This window comes from Pipra filicauda, unplaced genomic scaffold, assembly GCF_003945595.2.
Source record: "Pipra filicauda isolate LSUMZ 115617 unplaced genomic scaffold, ASM394559v2 scaffold146_size1912638_pilon, whole genome shotgun sequence".
Classification (NCBI taxonomy): Eukaryota; Metazoa; Chordata; class Aves; order Passeriformes; family Pipridae; genus Pipra; species Pipra filicauda.
In genome coordinates, this window is record NW_024103951.1 from 1,291,146 (window position 1) to 1,315,261 (window position 24,116).

General features: G+C 38.2%; 1 protein-coding gene across 1 annotated transcript in view; it reads left to right on the top strand.

Annotated features, from left to right (window-relative positions):
* The window catches only part of CLSTN2 (calsyntenin 2), a 257,372-nt gene that overhangs the window by 161,911 nt on the left and 71,345 nt on the right, over nucleotides 1–24,116 (top strand). The window contains exons 3-4 of the mRNA XM_027729314.2: nucleotides 16,890–17,085; nucleotides 18,775–18,983. Of these exons, the coding sequence (XP_027585115.2) occupies nucleotides 16,890–17,085; nucleotides 18,775–18,983 (405 nt within the window). The remainder of the gene's footprint in view (nucleotides 1–16,889; nucleotides 17,086–18,774; nucleotides 18,984–24,116) is intronic.

Here is a 24,116-nt window from a genome sequence, read left to right on the forward strand (position 1 = left end):
AAATCTTGCTGCTTCTGTGTTTTCTTTAAAATAGTGGGACGACTCAGAGATAAGCTGCATACATGTCTTGTTCCCTGATTCCTCTACCAAAGATGCTTTTCAAGAGATAGGTCTCCCTAGCAGCATTAAAATCTGGTATTTACCCTACATGAGGAAGGACGGGGTTTCTTTATTTCCTTGGAGGTTTGACAAATCTGGATTAGTCACTGCCCTCTCTTCACTATCAGTTTTTTACAACCTCTTGCCAGAGTTGAACCTGACTTGCCTTGGTGTGGAATTCCACAGATTAACAATTCTGATGTTACAAGAATAATCTTAGATTAGAATAATAATCTTCTGATCACCGGTCACACTTGGTCTGTCTGTGAACAATATGAGGAACACACCATTTTGCATTCCCTGCTGCTTGCTGCCCTTTTCTCCATCAACCACCTGCTGATAACTGACCCCCATTCTTGGGGCAGGGATTTTCCATAGCTCTCTGTGATTTGGGTTTCGCTCTCAGCCTGGGAGTTACAATTTCATTAACCCTGGATTGAAGCAGCCATCTCATTGATAACCTATTCATTGTTCATTCAAAGACCCCTCAGGTATTGCTTTGGAAGGGTTACTTTCATCATTGTTTAGTTTCTTGTTTTGCCTCATCCAGTACTGTTCTTTCTAATGCAGAAAATGTATCCATTCTAAGATCCATATATCATAGAATGCTTTTGCAAGAGAGGGAGTGAGGAACTTGTGTCATTCATTTTAAATAAGTCTCTGCTCTCTCACATTAGTAGCATTTAGTATAGAATCTAGAAAGCCACCCTGAGTTGCTGCATATATATATTTTCAAAGCCATGTATTTTTACAGAATGGAGTTGAGAACACATGGAGTATCTCAGAATAATTGTTGCCTGGTTTGTTATTCTACAAACAGTGCTACTCAGTAGCAGAAATCAAGCATGTGAGGATGATTGTGACTAAATATTTTCAATACTCTAACAAAACATTGGCTGCCTGGTGGCTGCTTCATGGAGCTCCTTCTCTGGAGAGCAAAGAATCAATGTAATAAAGAATATTATTGGGTTTTCTCACTCTACTGGTATATGTGCAGTATATATTCTGTCATCAGTTTTGTGGTAAGTTGGTTCTTGTGATTGTGAATTAGTGCTTTCTCTGTTTTAAATCCAGTATTACCTAAAGAATTTCTGATTCTTTTATTGGAGTTTTTTGCCTTATGATCAAAGCAAAGTGATCTCTCATTCCTTGATAGCACAATCTTTCAAAGATCTTTCAAAGCTCCTGTCAAAGTCGTGCTGTGGTTGTGTCTTATAACCTTTTCCACATCTGTATTTTATTTCTATTTTCAGGCTGAGAGAATATAATTCAGTGTCAGACACTGTGGGATACTGTGTAAAAACACCTTTATATCCCTCTGTTGTGGACAACAGAATCACTTTTTGGGTGTGGTTGTATTCATGTAATTTTGATTTATAGGTCAGAGTAGTAGTGACTGGTACTGGTAAAAATAACGTTTAAGTTATGCTTTTGAGATCTCCAGTGAATTTGCACAGTGAGACTTGCACAGTTTTTTACACTTACAGTGTATTGAAACAATAAATGTTGGTGTGATGTTCGCATTCAAAAAATGCATTAATGTTCTGAAATTTCCACTCAAAAGGTCTCATTTGCAGCTGTCACTGGGGATTATTGTGCTTATTTTGTTCCCTTACAGCTGTAAAAACAGAGAACAGTTTTCTGAGGTCAGTGGAACAATGCTATGAATGAACTGATGTGAGAGAGATCTAGTTCATCACTCAGTTCATCATTAAAACCAAAAAAAGTCATTATCTACTTGCCTTACTGCCCAGAATATAAAGCTGTGAAAAAAGAAACAATGATGTTTTCATCTTGCCCTCTTACCATTTACAGCTCTATCCCACCAAAAAAAATCCCTGACATTATGGTCTAGGGCAGAGGGTGGCCATGGAAGCAGCTCGTGTGTCAATGCTTGAATGTTTACACATTTGTTCCACCGTGGAAAGTAAACCAAAAGAAACCATTTCAAAAGACCTACAAAACCTGGCCCACAATTAATCAAAGTTCTAGTTATTCCTCAGTCTCACTGACTTCCCTGATGTTCAGGAGCAGATACCAAGGATTCTCCTCCTTTTGAGGCAGGAATTTTTTGAATGCTTGGTTTTTAATTGCCATTGTTTTTCCAGCCGCTCTCTGCAGTACACACGTGTGCACACACACACTCTTCTGAGAATTCCCAGAATTCCAGTGAAGAGGAGAAGGAGCTGCTATATCACCTGAGATGTGCCAAATGGATTCCTTTCAGATACCATCACACAAACTTGTACTAGTGCCACAGCTTTTTCCCCCCCATTTACAGAATGTGGTTTGTAGATGTAAAAGTTGGCATACTTGATAATTTGAAAATCACAACTTGTGAAAAATGAGAAGTGCTTTAATAACTTTCCTTTCATTATCATCTAATTTATCAGACCTATAATATTCAAAATTCTTCAATGGTTACTTGACTGCATATCTCTGTACAATTATGGCTGGTTAAGTAGTTAGAATCTGCTAAGTGAGCTGTCATTGTATCTGGATAAGTAATTTTGACAGTCATAATGTGCTAATTATGGAACTATACTGGGAGGATGACAAGGGTCGTTGCTGGTTTTTTTGCCAGTTGAGGCTGCTTATTTTTCATTAACCACAAAACCGATGTTAATGCATTTTTGAACTATTTGAAGAACTTCACTCTGGTGAGAATTACCTGCTAGAGACCACCTTTTTTCTCTGGGTTCCTTCTGGTGCAGAGAGGAGTGCCCTGCCCAGAGACTCATGGAGCAGCCAGGAAAACCAGTGGGTAAGCAAGTGGGCAGTTTTCAGTCCTGAATCCAGGTTGTTCCCATTTGCTGCAAGGTTTTGTGAGGTGACCCCCATCATCTCATTGAGTGCAACTCTGTCCTGCAGACAACAGCCTTGGCACGAGCATGGCTGCTTCCCTCTATTATTTCATTATTTCATTTGCCTTCCTTTGCTGTGGGGTATCAGGTGCTGTCCTAATGGTTTTCTTACCCTGGTCTCCCTGTCTGTTCATGGTGATAGAAGGAACTTGGAGAGGCTCCTGAGGGACAGAGGTCATGGGGTGGGTGAGCCCAGGGACAGATTTCCCACAGGAAGGGCAGTTTTAGTCCATGTAAAACTGTTTTGAGTGTGTATTTAGCAAAAAATGCCTAAGTTGCAAACATCTCTATGTACTAAAGGAAGAGTAGTTGAGTTCTAAAAGCCATATGTTGTTTGTCACTGTTTCGTTATTTTCCTTTGTGTTCAGTTTGCAAACAAATCACAGGCTTTTTTTAACTGTTACATCTATAAACTCAGCCCAGTCTTACAGAGACAAAACATTTTATCTAAGTATTTACTGTGATTAAAGATTTCCTTGGGCTCTCACTGACAACTGTTCGATCCTCTATGTTCAAAATATGCCCCTAAAAATACTTGTAAAATTATGTTATGTAGCTCAAATATGATTATGACAGATGGCCTGGTCTTTAGGCTTTGTCACCACCTGCAGTTTCCAGTGAAGTCCCGAGGATCAGCATTTACTCAATATATCTGGAAATGAGTTTTTCAGTAAACAAGTTTGCTAATTATGTGCAAGCAGAAGCGTGATCCAGTTCACTCAGTGTTATGTGCTGCAGGGTAATGGGAGAAAAACTCTTAAGTGGCTATTTGTGTCATGAAAGAAAGTGGGTATGACTTTTGAGTAAAGAAAACAAACTAGTACAGAAAATACTGCTATTATTAGTAATTTCTAAAGACAACTTTGCATCATATTCAAAGGGAGAAAATAGCACTTTTAAATAAAGTCAGAGTGTTCCAAAATATATGGGCATTTTCAGGGCAAAGCTAACAGTGGAGCTGCTTTCAACAAACGCCTTGACAAGCAGTTACTTAATTCCTCCTTCCAAAAACACATTTGTGACCTAAAAATTCAGGTCTGTAAATGTCTGTTCTAAAAACTGTGTCGACACAGAGCTTGCTTCCCAGTGCTGAGCATTTGCAAAGTAGTACTGCAACAACCAAATTCTGCTTGGCCAGTTGTGAAGGTGTAAATGCAAATACCCCTAAACAGTGTTGAGTGGTAACCAGAGAACTGGCTTTGAATTAACTGCACATCTTGATAAAATACTTTGTGTTTCCTACTAGATATATTCAAAATAATATTATCATTTACTTCAGAAACTGCAAATATAACTTGTTTCTTTGCACTGTCGAGGAGCAGTTACATAGAAACTATATAGATATTTATTTGCACTTTTTGAATTGCTGAAATGATTTATTATTGTGGAATTTTCATAGTGTTACATTTTTATTGCTCTGTATTGCACATGTTGGGTTTTAATAGTTGCATCCTTCATTCCATTAATTTCAAATTAAACATTAAGTTGCAATGAAAGTTCAGTCATAGCTCTTACAGCATAAAAAATAAGCTTTGGTCTTCACTTTCTAGAAAGAAAGTGGGGATGGAATACAGACTAAGGAGAAAAATAATTTCTCAGTAAGAACTGCATTATTATCCATAACAGCTGCTGGTAGCTGTGAGATCTGGGTTCATTTCTCTACTCCAAGGTTTAGTTTTATTGCACTTCAGTTAACCAAGGTTAATTTAGCCTTTAGCAATCATGGATTTTACCAGTACTCAGCAAGGCATTGCCTTTTGCCTTTGACATCAATGCAAAATTTGTAAATAATCAGTAAGATCTCGGTTGTACTTTTAACTTCAACTGTATTTTCAGTTAGTCTTTTTTTTTAGTTTTTTTTTTTTTTTTTAAATATAATATCTCATAAACCAGATACAGAATGGTCCTTGGGAGTTCACATTATGAAACATTAAAAGGGTTTGCTATGCAAAGACTTATGTCTATAATTAAATTCAGACCTCTCGAAACTCCCACAGAAGTCTTAACTCTTAGAGATGCAAAACATGCCAAAAGAAACAACGATTTTAAGTAATTTAAAGGAATAGGTCGTAAATCCACAAATATTTCCATGTAGAGATGAAACTGAAATATATGTCCATGGCTGATTTGCTCCATATTGAATTCAGTTCCATTGAATTCAGTCCAGTTTTAGGGTTTTTGTCATTCCCGTGTGACTCCAGGACTCCAGTTCTCCATGAGCAGCAAGTGACTTAGAGGCTGATTGGAGGCAGAAGGGGGGGGAAGGACCCTGCTGCATCCCCAGGTACTGAGATGTTTACAAGATCATGTATATTTTGAGGGTAATAAGTCTAGTGATTAGAAATTCCTATAAGGTCCAAATTCATATAAAATATGAATTAAATCCAAGGATGAAATCCCAGACCCGTCATAATCTATGACAAGTGCTACATGTTTTCAGAAGGACTGCCATTCCCCTTTATACTCTTACATGTATAAAGAAGCAAGGAAGAGTAATTTTTCTAAGATATTTTAAAAAACAAAGGCACAAAATGCAGGTGGAGATGGTGTCACAAGCACCTCTCAGACTAATATAGCCAGAAGTGGGCAGCAAAGGGAGCAGAAATCAAAGAGAAAGAACAAAGTCATGAAATATTTATAATGGAGCTGGTAAAAATATGGTTTATCAAAAATATAACCTTACTGAAGTAGAAGTGTTTTGTGGATGTTTTGATACTTCTGCCATTCTGCAGTGCTGATGGGGTTTTTGAGAGGACTGAATTGAAAAACTGACCTTTCTCTGAAAACAGCAATTTTGACCCAGCTCAGTTTCATGGAAAGTTTCAAATAGTTTTTAATTTCACATTGGAAAAAAAAGCTAACATCATCTTCAAAGCTGCTGAACAACACCTGTATAGCTCCTGCTCAAGAGAAAGCACGAGGGCAACAAATAGGGTAACATCTAAGAGACAGAGCAAATAGGTAGGGGTTTTCAGTGGGTTAGATGATAAAAGGCACAAACCCTAGCATGTTGGACTCATTGTGCCTTTGAATTTACTGTTTAAATAGCAAATCTCCTTGTATTGTTGAATAATTAAAGTGAATAAGATATCCAACTGTAAAATCTTAGAAGACAAGAGCCCCTGATTTTACAATGGAGTTCTTAATGGTTGCTCTCTGGTTTTAGGCTCAGCTCAGCTGTGGTTTGTGTATCCATTAGAGCTGTTTTTGTGTCTGAGAGTATAAAAACTTAATCTAAGTTTCTATATAGGAAAAGTTATTTTATAGTACCACTAATCATACCATTACATGAAAGAGTCATGTTTGCAATCAGCCTGAGATTTACTGGAGCACAATACCCCCTACCATTATAAATACTGTGCCACAGGTCTGTGCCTCCAAAATTGTTTTGGTGTCTGGAGTCCCATCTGCATCACAGAATATGTCAGCACCTGTTATTGCTGGCAGTCCTGCCTTAAACATCAAGGATGTTACTAAATTCTGAGTAGGTATAAGTCACTGTCTCAGAAAAATCTGAGATCTTGTACTGCTCCAGTGTTTGTGCTGTTATTAACAGAATGAAAAGCTGGAAATAAGGAACAAAATGTCAAGTAGCAGTTGCTCAAGGGCAGCTCTGGAAGTCCTGAGGTAGTCAGCTCACACAGCTCAGGTTCTCACACCTCTAATGTGTCAAATATTGAGCATGAAGAGGAGAAGGCAGTCCTACACAAAGCTGTGCTGGGCGGTGGATTTCTGTGTCTGAAAAACAAACTTTCTCATGAACTGTCTGTGAGTGACAAATCACTGCAAACCTTTCCTGCATGGAAATGCAGAAATTCACTGTGGAACTGAGCTGTGGTCAGTGGCTGGAGCTCACTGAGGGCTTATTGGTGCTGGTGGGGAGCAACCTTGTGCTCAAGGCCAGCCCAGTATCAAAAGGCACTGACACTTCTCTTTATAGAGGCGTGGTAAGAAATAAACTATACAGAACAAAAGGGGAAGAGATTGTGAGGCTCAGAGGAATAAGATCAACCAAATATATTTTTTTAGATGTAGCAATAGCAATTCTCTGTCCACATAAACTAGAGTGCAAATGATCTTCTAGTGAGATGTGCATTTACTTTTTCTTTTGATGAATTTATTATCTTCATTATGTGATTTCCATTCTGATAAAAAGCCAGGTGCTGTAATTTTGGCTGTGTTACTTTTCATTTGTGATGGTGCTTTGTAGTAGAAGCATTTGTGTCCAAAGTAACTCATCATGTCTAGAGATCCATTCCAAATTATGAACTTATATTAGGAGCTGGATATTTCAGATTGTTTAAAGGCAGACAAGTGGAAGTAAAAATAAATGAAAAAAAGCTGTGATCAGGACGAACCATATGGTACTCTTGTAACAATTAAACTCAGTGCTCTACTTTGCTGCATGTCTGCAGGATGCACAGATTAAACCCTTGTGCCCAGGCTCCATGCCAAGATTAAATTAATGTTCCTAAATCTTTTATTTAATCTGCTTCTGTAAGAAGAGGCCACAGCTGAGTAAATAGATGAGTGAAAACTTGGGGATGTGTAAGGACTTTATCCCTTTCCTAACCTCTCATTTACAGTGTTCTCTCTCATGTGTTTTCATGGGCATAAGGTAAAACAGTCCTGAGACACCTAGTGCATCTCTGACGTATTTTACTGTGCATGTTAACAAGAAGCCAGTGAAAAGATCCAAACTCCATACTTTCCCTTTTAACTCACTTCATAGGCTGCCAATGCCTTGAAAGTTCCACAATTATTCAAGGGTACTTTGCATTGCACCTCTAATTCTTATTTTTGCAAACCTGACACGTCTGCATACACACTTCGGAGAAGATTCTCATAGAAATTCACTTTCTTGGTCCTCACTTCATTAAGAAAAGAAAAAAAATAAACAAGCACCATGTGAATGTGACAGCCTGGCTCTGGCTCAGAGCTGCTGGACTGGCTGCTGAGCCCCATTTGCCCCCAGCCTCAGGGGACAACCATTGCCCTCAGGTGACTCCGTCACACTTGTCAATGGCATTCTGTTACCATCAACCTGATCTTTAAAATTATAAATCTGAGGGGGAAAAAAAGAGGGAATAACTATCTCAAAATAATGGCATGCTGGAAGAGGGACACAGCTGTATTGATAACAACCAATGGTCAATCCTTTCTTTCTGCCTCACTTTTTGCAAGGCCCAAACAATAATTTCTGTTTTGGTCTACATATTTGGAATTATATTATGGTTGTTAATATTGCAGGACAGCCTTAGTCCTACTTGCTTCTCCTTTGAATTGCTTGGTTGATTCTGCTGTTTAAATTATGTGCTAGCCAGTCCCAAGTTGCTGCTATAGTTCTTAAGTTAGATCTAAATCAAGCCTTTTAATCAAAAGAAACAGGAAAAACTAATTGATCATTCACTGTGTGCTTTGAATTAGCCAACTCTGCCCCCAAAACAATACCTTTAAAATTATTCAGAGGAATAATAATTTTAATAAATGCAATATTTCCAAGATTCTTTATCTCAGAAATTGTCTGCCTTGATATAGGGCCCTGGGTAAAGTAGTTTAATTAAAAAGTAAGGTTTTCTGTCAGTCTGATGAGTCCTCTCTAGACTAAACAGCTGCTGATTTTCTGCTCTGAGTGTGACATGGTGCTGTTCATTTTCTTATTTATCTCTGTATATCTCACAAGGGAGACAAATCTAACAGGTCATGTAGGTGCACCTGTTCTGCTGCAGGAAATATTTGTGTTAGGTTTTCCTATAGGACTGTAGGAATTCTGTAAGCAGTACATATTTGCTACCCAACATTCCTAACTCTAGGTCTTTATTTTGTTTGAAAATCAAGTCACATTATACATCATTAGCTACTTTCATGTATTTTTTAGCATTTTAACAACTCAGTAATACGTAGTGGCTAGAAATTATTGCAAGCATTGTAATAACCTTTTTAATCTTACATGCAGAGGCCTTTAGGATACTCTTGTAAAAATAGGTCCACTTTTTTTCAAAGGATATACACAGTAAATTGGGTCAGAGCCTCACTAGGCAAGTTATCTCCTATTTTTCTCAGTGTAGACCTCAGTAATCTAGAGGTGAAATAGCTTCATGATCCATCTTTCAGACACAAACATGGAATTAGGACAGTGGTAGCATCTGGACTTCTGTGTTTCCTGGAAGATGACTGTCTGAAGCAAAGCGATGTTTCATCTGCTGCAGTCACTGACTGCAGATGTTGCAGCCTCAAGTGAACAGCACTCAAATAATGCAGGTAGTGTGTGTGAAGGCAATGACCTGTGTGTGTGTGTTTATGATTGTTACTGACACCTGTGAAAAAGCAGACCAGAAAATGGCCCTTTGGGAACTGTGTAATTATGCTCCATTTAGCTCCTGGAGGATGAAGTTCCTTTTAGTAATGTGCTTTTTTTTACAGACTTAACTGCACGGTTGCAGGATTAATTTTTCCAGCAGTTCATTATAATGTGGTATTCTAAAAACTGCCGAGGCAAATATTTCTCAGTAGTGCCTGTGAAACTGTTAAAGAGACTGTGCTGTGCCTTACAGCATTCTTACTGAATGCAGCAGCTGTTGTGTGTGTTGAGTGTGTCTGTGATACTGGGAAGCACTGCTGAATCCATGGGATACTTGCAAACATGAAACATGAGGTTGACACAAGCCTTCCATTGCTGCAGGTGGGTATGGAGCAATGATTATAAAAGCACACACTGATTATAAAAGTATACCTTTCTGGTACTGTTCCTAAAATCATGCTTCCTTGCTTTTGTTTTTCCTCTCTGGAATCTTGCAGATTTCATAAAAAAGAAAAGATTAAGAAATGTTTGAAATTATTTGCAATAGAATGTTAATTTGATTAATGTTGAATTTGCTTAAATTCAAGTGTTTGATTGATTGGAGGAACGAATGACAATATTTTATATTTCTATGCTTTTAGAATAGAGGGTGTTTGAGAAATGTGTAGCCATTAGTTAATTAAGGATATCTTTATGTGCACAAACGTTTCTCTCCTTGTTACATATTTTTCTAATCCAGCTCTATGTTTTTTGCAGTTTTCAAATAAACATATATCAGTTCTCCATCATTTAAGCTGGAGTGCCAGGATCTCTAGTGTGATGTGCAGATCTGAGTGTGATGTGTTATACATCTAAGCAGGAGGGTATTCCAACAGAGCAATGTCATCACTATAATCAAAGTGTGTCCATAAAAATTACACTTCTTAAACAAGATGTATGTGAACAAAATTGTAAAGTAGGTTTTTTAGGTGCTTTGCTGCTGAGTGTCTTCATGACCTAAAGTGATTTCCTTGGGAAACTTATTGTGGAGCCAGGAGGAAACCCAGATAACACTGCTACTCACAGAACTACTTTTTTATCCTGAGAAATGAGTCCCTGCTTCAGCATAAGAATGAAGTCTGGTTCATTTGGTGTGAGCTTATGGCAACAATGAATCACCTGAAGTGCAAGTGCAGTCTCCCCCTTTTTCCAGTTTCAAATCCAGAGAACAGGAAGGGTAGCAGTGGATTTATGCTCTTGCTTTGCAGAGCATGTTGCCCATAAAATTAGATACGAGGAAACAATAATTTTTGGTATTATATTAAGGTATGAATGCCTCCCTCTGTTTATGATTTCAGTATTGCTTGCTGGATTTTAGTATTTCAGCATGAGTTTAATAGCATAGACTTCAATGAGCTGGAAAAACATATACAGTAGTTACTACCCCACTTAAATTTTTTTCCTATCCTTAAAGATATTTTACACCTCTAATCATTATTTTGCCTCCTTTTCCCAAAGAACTGCCCTTTCCTCCTTCAAGAGGTAACCTGTGTTCTGTAATTATTTAAACAGAAGCTAGAACTTGTGATAGAAAAACTTGTCAGAGCAGTAAAGCTTCCCAGTGGCACAGAGACACTCAAAAGGTCGTCTGCTCTGCACTGCAGGAGATATTTGCAGGATTCCAGCAGAAAAACTGGTGTTCAGCTGTTATCCTGGAAGGGTGGATTCAAAAACCAGAGAAACAGCAACCCCTAAACAAAGTTATTGGGAAACCTGACATTGACTGAACGCAGTGGGTCCCTGCTGCATTTCTGAGAAAACAGACATCAATTTGAATAGTGCCCTGAGTGCACTGCTTGTTTGCAGGCTTCCATCCAACTGCCAAGAGAGATCTTTGATGGCAGATTTTCAAAGAACGGTGTGCCTGTGTTTGGATGTCCATCTGTATGTGGAGGGAGATGTAAAGCATTAAAGATTGAAATTTGATTCATACTCAGAGTACTTCAGTTTCATTGACAAACTTTCAGTTATAGCAAAAGGAAAGTCAGACCACAAGCAAGTTTATACCTTGTATAAAATTCTTGGAAGCCTAATGGAGGCATGTAGTATATGAATAAGATTCATTAGTGATGATTGTCAAATGCCTCTGTTATGACATGATGGATCCCCATATCTGAATTAAGTTCTTGAAGGACACACATAAGAAAAAGCAGTGTTACTGTCACTCATATGCAAAACTTTAGAGGTCACAGTAACACCTTGGTCATGGCATTCCTGTCCTTTCTGGAATTGAAACTTGATGTGCATCTGTCCTGAACAGATCATTTGTCTCTTCCAGGGTTTGAGTGGATTTGTGTGTGGTTTTATGGCTTTGATTCTTAGGCACTTTGGGATCTTTTGGGGACTCTGTGCTTACCTTAGGAAGTATAAGGCTGCAACTTTTGTTCTAAATAAACGATCATCTATGTTGATTTGTGTATCTGAGAAAAACACACATGGAAATATAATAAAAGGCTAGAGAGTAGCAAAATCAGAACAGGATTTGAATGTAAATGAGTAATTTTGTCAGCAGTGAACTAATGAAGTTTAGGTTTCCTGCAGGTTTGAGCTTCATGTTTGATTTACTGGTACCTAAAAGGTACAAGATAGAATTGAAGCTTTTTCTCTTGTCAAGCTTTTAGAATGTTTTTCTGTGCTCTGCTTGCTGTTTAGTGAGATGTGACCCTTACACAGATTCTGTAGCATCTCGGTATTGTGGAGCTGCATAATTTCATAGCATTTGAGGGAAACAGCTCATCTGTTTGAAATGTAGCTGGAACTAACAAATGGTTTCAGGAACAAATACATGTGTGTACATTCACATAGACATGTCCTGAACACAACAGTGTGAACTCTGTTCCATAAGCAGTCATATGATTGTCTAAGCATCTAATTAAGAATTATTAAGGTTGGAAAGACTTTTAAGATCATTGAGTCCAACCATTAACCCAGCACTGCCAAGCCCACCACTAACTCATGTCAGCTAGTGCCACATCTACATGTCTTTTAAATAGCTCCAGGGATGGTGACTCCACCACTGCCCTGGGCAGCCTCTTCCAGTGCCTGACCCACCCTTTTGGTGAAAAATTTCTTCCTAATATCCAATCTAAACCTCCCTTGGTGAGACTTGAGGCCATTTCTGCTCATCCTGGTACTTGGGAAAAGAGACTGACCCCTACCTGGCTACAGCCCCCTTTCAGGTGGTTATAGAGGGCAATAAGGTCTCCCCTGAGCCTCCTTTTCTCCAGGCTAAACACCCCCAGCTCCCTCAGCTACTCCTCATCAAACTTGTGCTCCCGCCCCTTCCCCAGCTCTGGGGGCCTCACCAGTGCCCAGTACAGGGGGACAATCACTACCCTGGTCCCACTGACCACACTACTGGTGACACAGCCCAGGTGCCATTGGCCCTCTTACCCATATGGGCACACACTGGCACATGTTCAGTTGCTGTCAACCTGCACCCCCAGGGCTGTTTTCCAGCCATTCTGCCTCAAGCCTGTATTGCTGCAGGGGTGGTGTTGACCCAGTGCTTCGTCTTGTTGAACCTCATACAGCCGACTGAACCAGCACTTGGTGATTGCTGATTCACATACAACTGCTGCCTTTTATTAACTATTGATGCAAATGATGAAATGTCAGAGATTGCAGCTTTTCACCTGAAGTCTTCGGTATTTGTGGTGTAGTGAAGGCTGAAGGAAAAGCAAAAGTAGCTGTGAAAGGCCCAAAAAGCATGCAGTGCTTTTTAATAACTTCTGAAACTGATTTCAAGCGAATGAGTCTGTGTAGTTCCTAAAGGAGTAACATGGGGAATTTTTATTTCTAGTGAAAGAATCATGAGTTTCCATGTGTTTTGTATAAAAGGCAGTAATTTTTAATGCAATTTTATTGATTAAGGCTTATAATCACTAAATCTTGCATGTCAATGTGACTCAATGGGAAACACTGTCTTTATCAATTTCCAAACAGTGGATAAATTTGTTAGTTGTGTTTCAGAAGTTATGAACTGTCAGTAGGTTTTTTCAGGCTATTATAATTTATACAGAGGAAATGATATAATTATTGTCCCTGCAGTAGTAACATGTGGATCTCTACCAAGGCTTCCGACCTAAAACAATGTAGACTTCAAAATTAATAGATTCTTATGGCTAATTTTAGTCTGAATGATTTGAAGAAAAAACATGTCCAGAATTTAGTTAAAACATATTAAAATGAAACAACTCTCAGCAGAGTTCAACCTTGCACCCAGAAGATTTTATGGGAAGCAACTGGAAACCCACAGGATATACATCCTGTCCATGGGAGAAAGGAGTCCTTGTACCCTGGACACAATTGCTATAGGACTTCATGAATGTGCCTCTACCTTTATGTGCTTCTACCTTTATGTGGTATCATCAACTTATCCTTTTTTTAGCAACTCACTGCCACCACTTTTTTTATGATCACAAAATTCTATATCGACCTGTTCCCAAACCCATTCAAGTGAAATGAAGATTAAAGTGCATTATTTTTCTGTGTTGTCTGTTGTGAGAAAAACAGTGTCCCAGTTTGCACTCTAATTATTCCAGCCTTGCAAAGGAGAAGAAAGGAAGGTGGTGCCAAAGTCCTGACTGTAGTTGTACTGGAACTTAAGTGGTGAGTCTGAATGAGAAACCCTGTGTCCTTTTCCTCCAGTGAGTTATACAACCACACTTACCTGAGAACCCATTAAATAAGATAAGCTTGGCACAATTCCCATTGGCATTGTATAGGTCTGGGGTTAGCTCAGCTGGGTTGAAATAAAACCATTAACAATGAGAAATAGTACCTGTTATATTTTAAAGACACTATTTGTAATGCCTAGTAGTAGTAGTAGTTCTATATATCTGTCAATGTGTGTGTCTTGCAGTATAAAGGTGGACCTCATTTAATTTTCTGCTTTGTTAAAACTCTGTTATCATTTCCATTTGCAATATAGTCATTAAGACACCTTTTAAAAGGCATTATGAATCTATACATTTTCATTTTTCAACAGTTAACTAATTTCTTTGGAAACAGCAGCAGAATCCTTCTTTTGAAAAAAAAATTACCTAGTTTTTAAAAACATTTACAATTGTTTTCATATTAATAGGTTGCTGTAGCCACATTCTGGAAATGTATGTGGGCTTTTCGTAGTGTGTTTACAAATATCTCACCATATCCAGGCAGCTGTCGTTATTTTATATTTGGCAAGTGGGGATATAAAGATAACATTAGAGTTTTATATAAAGCTGGAGTGTCTAGAATAGGAGCAGGATATAAAGACTTCTAAAATATTTGCTGAGAACTAATTGGAACGTGTGCTGCTTCTATGATTGCTTTGCATCAGGCCTCTGTATTTGGAGAGGAAAAAATGATAAATGTTCAGATTAGGACTGAGAGAACTTTTTTCTGCCCTGAGCTATTTCTGTTTTTTAAGAACAGTAGCTTGGATGTCTGCAAATGCTGTATTGTTTGCAATCAAACAGTGAATCGATAAAATAATAAACACAAAACACTGAAGTTAGGATTTCTCTTGGTGAATTGTGCATCTGAGGAAAAGCTTATTAAGAAACTACAAAGGCCAGTTTTATAGAACATAAAAAATAGTATTTTCCATTAGCCTTCCTGCATTTACACTGGTATTTTTTGTATTCAATTAAAATAAATCTGAAATCCCCAACATCATTTTAGATGGATGTTTCATTTTGAAGTTACAAAGAAACTTGGATAATTTTTTCGAAGATGTGTGTGACAACACTGAGATTTAAACTCCGTGATCAGTGCCCACAATTAAAGCTGAACAAATTGCTTCACTTCAGCCCTCTCTTAATCATATGCTTTGTTTCCTGTGCACAGTTCATAAACATTTTGGAGCCTGCTTTTGTGGATAAGCAAAGTATTAGTCTTTTTCATAGTCTGATTCTCAGGGTAAGATCCATTCCTTCTTCTGTGGCCCAAATATTTGGGCTCATTGAGGGTAAACAAGAGAGAGCCTGGAAAAGAGCACATCTTTGTCTGTCCTGGGAAACCACGTGGCTCTTTCATGCCCCTTGAGTGAGGGGTTGGAACAAGCAAATATCCAAGAAAATACTTAATGTACTTTATCTCATAATTGCTAAAACAACTGTGTTCTGGTCCTGTAAAGACATTCACAGGATTGATTGCAACTGGAAAGCATGGGATTCGTCTGCTTAAACGTCAGTGTATGACTGAGCAAGCTTCAACTCCTGTTATAATAAGGGGAAACCTATGTGATGGCAGTTGAGGGAATAGCCTAAAAAGCCTGTGTTTATACTCTAAATGTACCTAATCCCCACCCTCCCTTCACACACACCTTTACCATTTTTCTTTATCACACATAATAGGAATTATGAACTCCAGCACCTTATTATAAAGTCACTGTCTACTCTCTTCTACAAAAATAAACAATATATTATAATAGAAATAGAGAAAGAGGAGCCAGGCCTGAATTAGAGGTCATAGATTCGGAGTTAATTTAGAATTTGGCAGTTGACTTAGATATGATTGGCAAGGAGATTTCTAGAAGGCTGCAACTGTAAATTGGAAATAAATGGAAAAGGATTATGTGAGTGGGAGACAGCTTTGAATCTATAATGCATGTCCCGAGCCTGACTTGCTCATAAAAGAGCATGTGTTTAATGTGTCATAAAAATATTTAAGTCACATTGGTCTTTGTATAAATATTTCATTTTTAAAGTTGAATTCTGGAGTGGTTAAAAATGAACTCGGTGTGCATATCCTTCCTATCAGTATGAAGGATAAAAAAAGGATCACCAGAAACTGGGTCTTTTTTCCCCTTCCAGGCTCATATTCTCACAAGATTCTTTATGTTGTCTTTTGCGTCCAAATCAATTTTTTTTACTCTTTGCAGTATCATCTCTTTTGTTATATAGTATTCCTCTGAGAGAAGCTATGGATCCATTATATTAGGAGGCAGTTTGGAGGCAGAGTGAGTTGCTGCCAAGAAGGCATTCATGTATGAGCATGTGAATGTGGGTGGGTGACTGAGATGTCCAAAAGGGACACTCGTCTGTGTTCCTTCAGCTACTTCTGTTCCAAAGATGATGTATATCTGTAAATAGAGCGAGATATATTTTGAATGTGCCCATGTTCTGCACCATTAGTTTTTTCACTGTTGGGAAACTAAACTGCAAGAATCTGAACATCTGCTACCACCTGCCAGCTCAAGTGGCTCAAAGAAGGCGTGCCAACAGTTAAAAAAAGGCTACCTCTAAAACATTATCTTATTTTCTTTTTCCTGTTTTATTTAACTAAATACAGTCTCTTAATTTAGCTCAAAAATAATGTAGCTTGGCATTGCTGTTAGTACCATGTGGAATGGTCTCTAGGACTTTAGGAAACCATTTAGTAATGACAGAGGAAGAGGGGAGTGCCAGAGCTGCACTTTCCACATCACGCTGTACAAGCACATGGTTAATGAACCCTTTGGACATATAAACCGATGTCTGAGTCTGTATTTTCCCCATCTATAGCAGCATGTGAAATACAACTGAACTTCTCAAGTGTCACCCCAGCACATAAGACTTAGACCCCCCCCAGTTATGATTGTTTTATGCTATTCCTCCCAGGTGAAATATGTGCTTTTAAGATCCATGGACAAGAAATGCCCTTTGAAGCTGTTGTGCTGAACAAGACATCTGGAGAAGGTCGTCTTCGAGCAAAGAGTCCTATTGACTGTGAGCTGCAGAAGGAATACACATTCATCATCCAGGCCTATGACTGTGGATCAGGACCAAGTGGAACCAACTGGAAGAAATCTCACAAGTGGGTGAAAATGAGGAGAAATTTTTTTTTTTTTGCTTAGGCATACGTTTGCTCTGTAGTATATTGAAGGGCTCCTTTTCATGTTGTTGTCAGGTAGAAAGCAAATATAACAAAGATGAAATATTGTTGCAATATCCATCCATTTTTTTCATTCCTTGTTCCTTTTAGAAAATGTTTTTCTTTTTTGCTTGCTGCAGTTTGACCCGTTCTACAATGGTTCCAGTTAAAGCTTTTAATAGAATTCCTGTTCAAGTGGAGAAATGCATCTCAGGTTTTTTTCCATTCTTGCTTTCATGTTAAATACATTGACTAAACAGATCATCCAGGACAAGAAACTGGCTTTTAACTGATAATTACGAATTTTGAATAGGTTTTCTCTCTGTTCATCTCACTTCAAAAGGTAAAAACAGATAAATGACCCTCTTCTTTTAGTATATGTATGTCTCTGAGCCGCAGCAGGGTTTGCATTTGGACAGTGTGTTTCTGACCTCAGCTTTTGGACAGCAAGTCTCAGAGGAACTAAAATCCTCTGAAAGAGAGGTGTATTGAAGGTCAGTAGGTGGTACTTTTTGTTCTGGAGCCAGTTGTCTGCATAAGCTTAAGTGGTACAGGGCCTTCTTTTTCCCTTTTCATTCATGGAACTAATCTCCAGACCATTTGTCATTAAAGATGAATTTAACTTACATGTAGATGTATAAGTGCTGTACAAATTGTTCATTTTGCTGAGAGCCATTTAAGTAAATGATTTATAGTAATCATTCTTCCTTTTCCTGATCCAGGACACATGATAATTAAAAATTTAATTAGGTCTATAATGGATGCTGAAGTTTTTCAGGATATTTAAAAAGAATACGCATTTAGAAGGAAGCCTGCAATATCAAATAACTACCAAATCACAGAAACAGGTTTTACTTCATAGTATTAAGTTTTATCATGTTTCCCTCTCTCATGTCAGTAACAAGCTGGTACATTCCACTTGTGGAAAATTTGGGTCTAATCTCAACTAACTGAAATGTGGCCCATCAACACCAGACTTTGTTACCCTTTCTTGTAATGTTTTTTACAGTAAACCCCACACTAAGCTACACCCCACATTAGCTACACTAATGGCTCTGCCACTGATCTCGAAAGTCCTTTCATTTCTCAGTCCCTCTGTTACTCTGCCTATCAAACTAGAGAGCAAATTTTTTCAAAGCAAGGCCTTTAGAGTTTACTCATTAAATACTAAAGACCTCAATGGGTTACATGTACAGTGTTGTAACTAATTAAAGGATTAGATAATTATAATCAGCAGAAGAAGCCTTATTTAATAGGAAAAATGTTCATAAACTGGCCATTTTTAGGCAGTAAATATGCAAGACTACTGTAATTTCCTTCCTCTCTCTTTGCTCATTTTACACTGTAATGGTATCATTGACTTCATTTTAAGAGACAGAGTGATTTTAATAGAGAGCACCATGAAGTCCTCTCCCTACAAGTAGTGGCAATAGACTTTTACTTAGTGCCACATTAAGATACCAAATTGGGTAAATTAAACATAGAAATTCAGTAATATCTCATTTAAATAGGTACTTACAGAGTTTTCTAGATATGTTTTGTTAGTCTTTTCAAGTGTTTTCAAAAGAAACTGTTAGTGAGATGCCACGATAAAATAATTTTTCTCTTTGATGCCTTATTTACTTATTCTAGGGCAGTAGTCCACATCCAGGTAAAGGATGTCAATGAGTTTTCACCAGCATTCAAGGAGAGCGTGTACAAGGCCACTGTGACAGAGGGGAAGATCTATGACAGCATCCTGCAGGTGGAGGCCATAGACGAGGACTGTTCTCCCCAGTACAGCCAGATCTGCAACTATGAGATTGTCACGACAGATGTTCCCTTTGCCATCGACAGGAATGGTGAGTGTGGAGAGTGAACAGTCCTTAGTTCTGGGACAGAGAGCAACAATTTCTGTAGATGGTATAATTGCCTGTTGATACTACCTGGGAACCTGGCCTGAGTGTTAACTCAGGAGAGTAATCCTCTACTCATCACTGAGAATGAAGGAATTGTTACTCTGGGAAATTCCAGCCCTTTTAGGTAAGATTTGGGCAGAAAACAGCGCAGAAATTTGCTGTGGAAATTAAACCACCTGTTTTAGATGAGCAGTACGTTCCTCTGTCACTCAGTCCATCCTCTTAATTGTCTCAGATCTAGTTTCTCATCCAAGTGCTGGCATTTCCTAATGCAGCATGTAGTCCTACCTGACAGGCTTTATTCACTGGATTCTAGCTAGCCCCATTCCTCTGAGCTTTCTGGAGCAGACCCTGAATATAGAGTTGACAATATTTGAGATGCATTTATTGATTGTTAAAATTTTAGGGTTGTGGGTCCACAGATGTGCCCATTTGTGGGGCTTCCTGAAGCAGGTCCATTATTCTGCAGTATGGAAGAAAATGTGCTTTGCAGAATTAGTACCATTTTTCGTGGGTTTTGGTTTTAGTTGTTTTTCTAATATATGTAGTATTATATAGAAAATAATAAACCATATAAAGTTTTCCACATGCAGCAGTTTTTGAGCTTGATGGCCCTCTACGTCAGCTTCCTCCTTTCCCCAGCCAACTTCTCACCAGGGAGCAGCACAGAACATGACACTGTGTTTGGGAGTGGTGGCTGGGTTCCATAAAAAGTGTGTGGAACATCTTCCCTCCCATTCTCCACTTGCTTCAGACAACACAAAATAGTTTCCTGGGAACAAGCACCCTGTGTGCATACCTACCAGTGCTCTGATTTATCTTCCCTAGCAGAAGCCTTTAATCCATGTTGTATGTAAGAAAAGAGCACTGTTTGGAAGTTAAATCTGATTTTTGGCCAAATTGGAAATTGAAAGCATGCATGGAGCTCCTGTTTTCTCTGAGCAGACATTTTAATGTTGGGATTTTTTATAAAAGCTCTTTACCCTGTTCAAAAATTATTCATCTCTATTTGTGCAGTTCTTGCACAATGAGCAGCTGAGCATCACAAGGTAATAACCTGTTGGCATCAATAAATTGTAATGACATTGGGGAAAATGTTATTATACACTGAGAGGCAAGTATACGATATAGGAGGTATAATCATGATGAGTATGTTTGTGTTTGAGTAAATGAGGTCATCTGGCACAGTAATCTTTTGCCAGAGAATTGCACAAAGGATTTTTTACAGGAAGGGGGCATTTGGAAATGAGCAATTCCCTAGAAGCTTTTCCTCTCTGTGGACTTTTTTCTACCTGTGAGATTTCCCATTTTGTCATATAAGGAAGTTCTCCATGTTTCTGTTTGAAACTATTGTTTTTCCAGAGCTCTGTGGGATTTGCCTCCTGTGGGGCCTCCTGTGGGGCTGGGTACTTACACAAGTTTCATAATTTCATACCAGGTTTGTGACATATATCATGGATAAATAATACACTAAAATTAGCAAGATACAGAGTAAGTATTTCTACTGCTTGTGCTTTTTCAGCTCCTATCACACAGTGCAGCTGCCTCAGGAGTGATCATGGGTTTTTTACAGTCAGAGGCATGATCAAAAGCATGTGAAATGTCAGGAATCCTTGGTTACATCTTTGTCCTCGTGCCTGGGACCTGCTTTTCAGCAAAGGCAATGAGAAAATCATTGATTTAAACATGACTTTAAAGCTTACAGTGAATAATTGGTGTAAGGTTGTAATACTTGCAGTTTCTTGGCCATGAATTCAATTAATATTTTTTGATCTATTTGTTCACTAAAAGAACAGTGCTGCCACAACCAACAGTAATTGCAGTCTAATTTGCAAATTTTTAAGATAATGGTAATTGCTTAAACCTACTGGGATTAGAGACAGAGTTAGAATAGATGGTTACACTTTTATTTTGTGACAGAAATACATTGCTTAGTTCCAACACATTTCACTGCTGAGAATGTCTCTCTGTGGCAACTGATATAAACTTTCTCTGGTGCAAATTCTTTGGCAGTGTGCCCATTTTTTCCCCCTACGGGATGGCTAAAATAGGTGTATGAAATGCCTGGGGCTGCCTGCTAATACTGTTCTAATTAGGATTCTTGTTAATAGTTTTTTTTACCCATTGTGAACTACAAATCTGGGTTCTTGTGTCTTCTGCAGGTTATAATTTTTTCTGCTTTTTAGTAATGTAAGTGTGGAATTTCATTGCCCAGCAAGAGTATAACCAGATGCCTACAATCAAACCTAAATATTGCAGGGGGCTCAAAAAGAAGGGGTGAGGTGGGTGTGGTGGGTGGTGGTGAGGAAAATATGCCATTGTCTGTCCCAAATGGTGGATTTTTTCACCACCAACATATGAAATGAACCAAAAACACAGGTCTGTAGAAAGATGAACATGCTATTCCATCAGCTCTTTTTATTTTGGCAGATCATTGTCTTTTTAGACAGAACTTATTTTTTGTATCTACTTCCACACATGGAGCATTTCATTGTCTTGAAAATTTATATTATACATCCTAAGCCTTCGTAAGTTAGGCATCGAAAGGCACATAATATAAAGCTTCCCATTTGCATTTGGCAACTCTGGCCCTTGGTATGTGATTTCCTTGTGAATAAAATTACATTGTGTTATGAAACCATAGCACTAATAAAATTGACTCTTGTATATGATGAGCCTAACTTGGAGGGTAATGAGCTCTTAGGCATAAAATACAATCATGTAAAGGCAGAGGACAAATTTATGCTTTGCTATGCAAAGAACTGGGCCTAAAGGTACAAGTTATAATATGTTTTAAAGTACTATTGCATGCAGATTGGTGTAGTTTTCTTCTTGGCAGAGAGTCCCGATCATCATGTCAGTTATTCTCTCAATTTTGTGTAGGCTTTTTTCAGGTGACAGAAAAATTAAACCACAATTCAGGTCTGTTGTAATGCCAGGTAACAACATTTCTATGCATCTTGTGCATTTTTTTATCAGGGATCATGGTCAGATGATCAGAGAACTCAGGTATAGATACAAATTCTGCCACAACTCTGACCTACTGTCATCTTTAAAATGGGGATAACTATTATTTGCCACCCACCACTGGGAAGCACTTCTCAAATATGTGTTCAGACTGTTCAGTGTGAGGATGAGATACTTGGCTTATCTGTCCAGTCAGTAAAGGTTCTATCAGGTTACATATCTTAGAGAACAGAGGTGAACTGGACCTCACAAGGTCATCCTTTACAGCACTGAGACCTGTGATAGGAGCTGTGTAAACTTCATGTGGCCAGAAAAGTAGTGAAACTTTAAAGCTAAGCATCTGCTATTAATTTTTCTATTAAACCACAGACTCTTTCCAATTTCATTGAAAAATTAACCTCTTTGACAAGAGGAAATTCTAATCCTTCAGTGGGTTTATGGTCAAATAGAGCTCCTGGTGGCTCTTGGCCCGTGGAAATGTTGACCTGCCAATGCTGTGAGCAGGCTCGAGTCAGACCACTCGTGTAACACTATCCCTCAGCTCTTGTAAGAGTTAGGAGATTCAGTTTTATACTTTTTATGCACACAGGAAGTAAGTGTGGAATTTAAGGGGGAATTGCCATAGTAAATGAGCCAAATCTTTCCCCATTCTTGTGACTGCTCCAAAGTAAGGTGAAAGACAGCCATAAAAGAGGGATGTCTGTATCAACCTATCCCCAAAACTGGCCTTGAAGAAGCAGAGCTGTAAATGTCTGTATCCTCAGGCAGGATTTGTTTTATTCTTGTAGTCATTTATCTGGTTTTTGGATTTTTAATCTGTTATACCTCTGGGTATTTCCAGGAAAAGGCAGATATTTAGGAAGAGTGGAAAAAAAGAATATTTTATGGCCTAATTTTGAACTGTGTAGAAATATACTTACTTCTCCCATTACATTTTTCTCTTTTTAACATTAAATTCCCTGTTTGTCTCTGGGTGACATGTAAATAGAAACTTTCAGACTATCGGCTCTAAAACCTTAATTAGTCTGTATTTATAGTGCTTCCCTTCTGTGTCTACTTTTTAATCATACTGATTAAATTGTTAAAAACCAAACAATCATAAAAGATCAGAGGTAACAAAAAAATTATTAGGAAATCAATAAACTATTGGGTAACATCTGCAAGACATCCAAATGACCTTCCAGAATAACACATAATAGGGAAGATCTTTGTAGTCCAAATCTTAAAAGACCACAATGGAATACAAATCTTGGAGGAGAGATTTAGTGAAATGTAAATATGTTGTAACGATTTATAAATCTTATAGGACAGTTAATGTGCCACACAAGTTCTAGCAGTCTGCTCATGTAGGTTCAGGCAATTTGGGTTTATTGAGAATTCTCTTTGCTGATTATGGACTAAAATAATACCAAAGAGAAGCAAATAGAGAAATATAAAGATTCGTGTAAGAAATAATATTATGCAGAAAGAACAACTGAGCAGATATCAAATCAGTAATTAAGTATACATAGTGGCAGCTTTTCATTAAATGCTCTTAGGCAGCTACTAATCACGCAACTCAAGATCGTAAAACAGGTAGATTAAATTGTTTTGCCAATTGCTAATTCAAGAACAATGAGGTGGTTGGTATTGTTATTGCAGTTGCTTTTGTGGAGGGAAGAGGAGTCTACATGGCAGAACTAAACATGCCTGGTGAGATGAAGTGTACCCCAGAGACAGAACCACAGAAGCTGTAGGACACAGAACTGTTTCCATATTAGCCTTCAGCAGGTCTTCTGTTTCTCCACTTGAGACATAAAAGTAATAAGAGGGCTTGTCCTCTTCTGTGCTTGCTCTGAAAGGGAGGGAGACTCAAAGCCAACAGCAAATGGGGTATTGGGCCTGATTTTAACTGCAGATGTAACTAAGGGTTTGTTTAGACTACAGATTTTGAACCTGAATATGATGATAAATGCAAAAGAAGCCTTCCTTCAGGCCTGGTATGACAGTTTCAATTAAACTAATAAAGTTGGCTTTAATGTAGTAGTAGTAGAAAGAAAAGTGGTGGGCTCTGACAAGATAAGGAGTGTGCATCAGTGACAGAGACACCTGTTAATAGTCTTGTCAAAC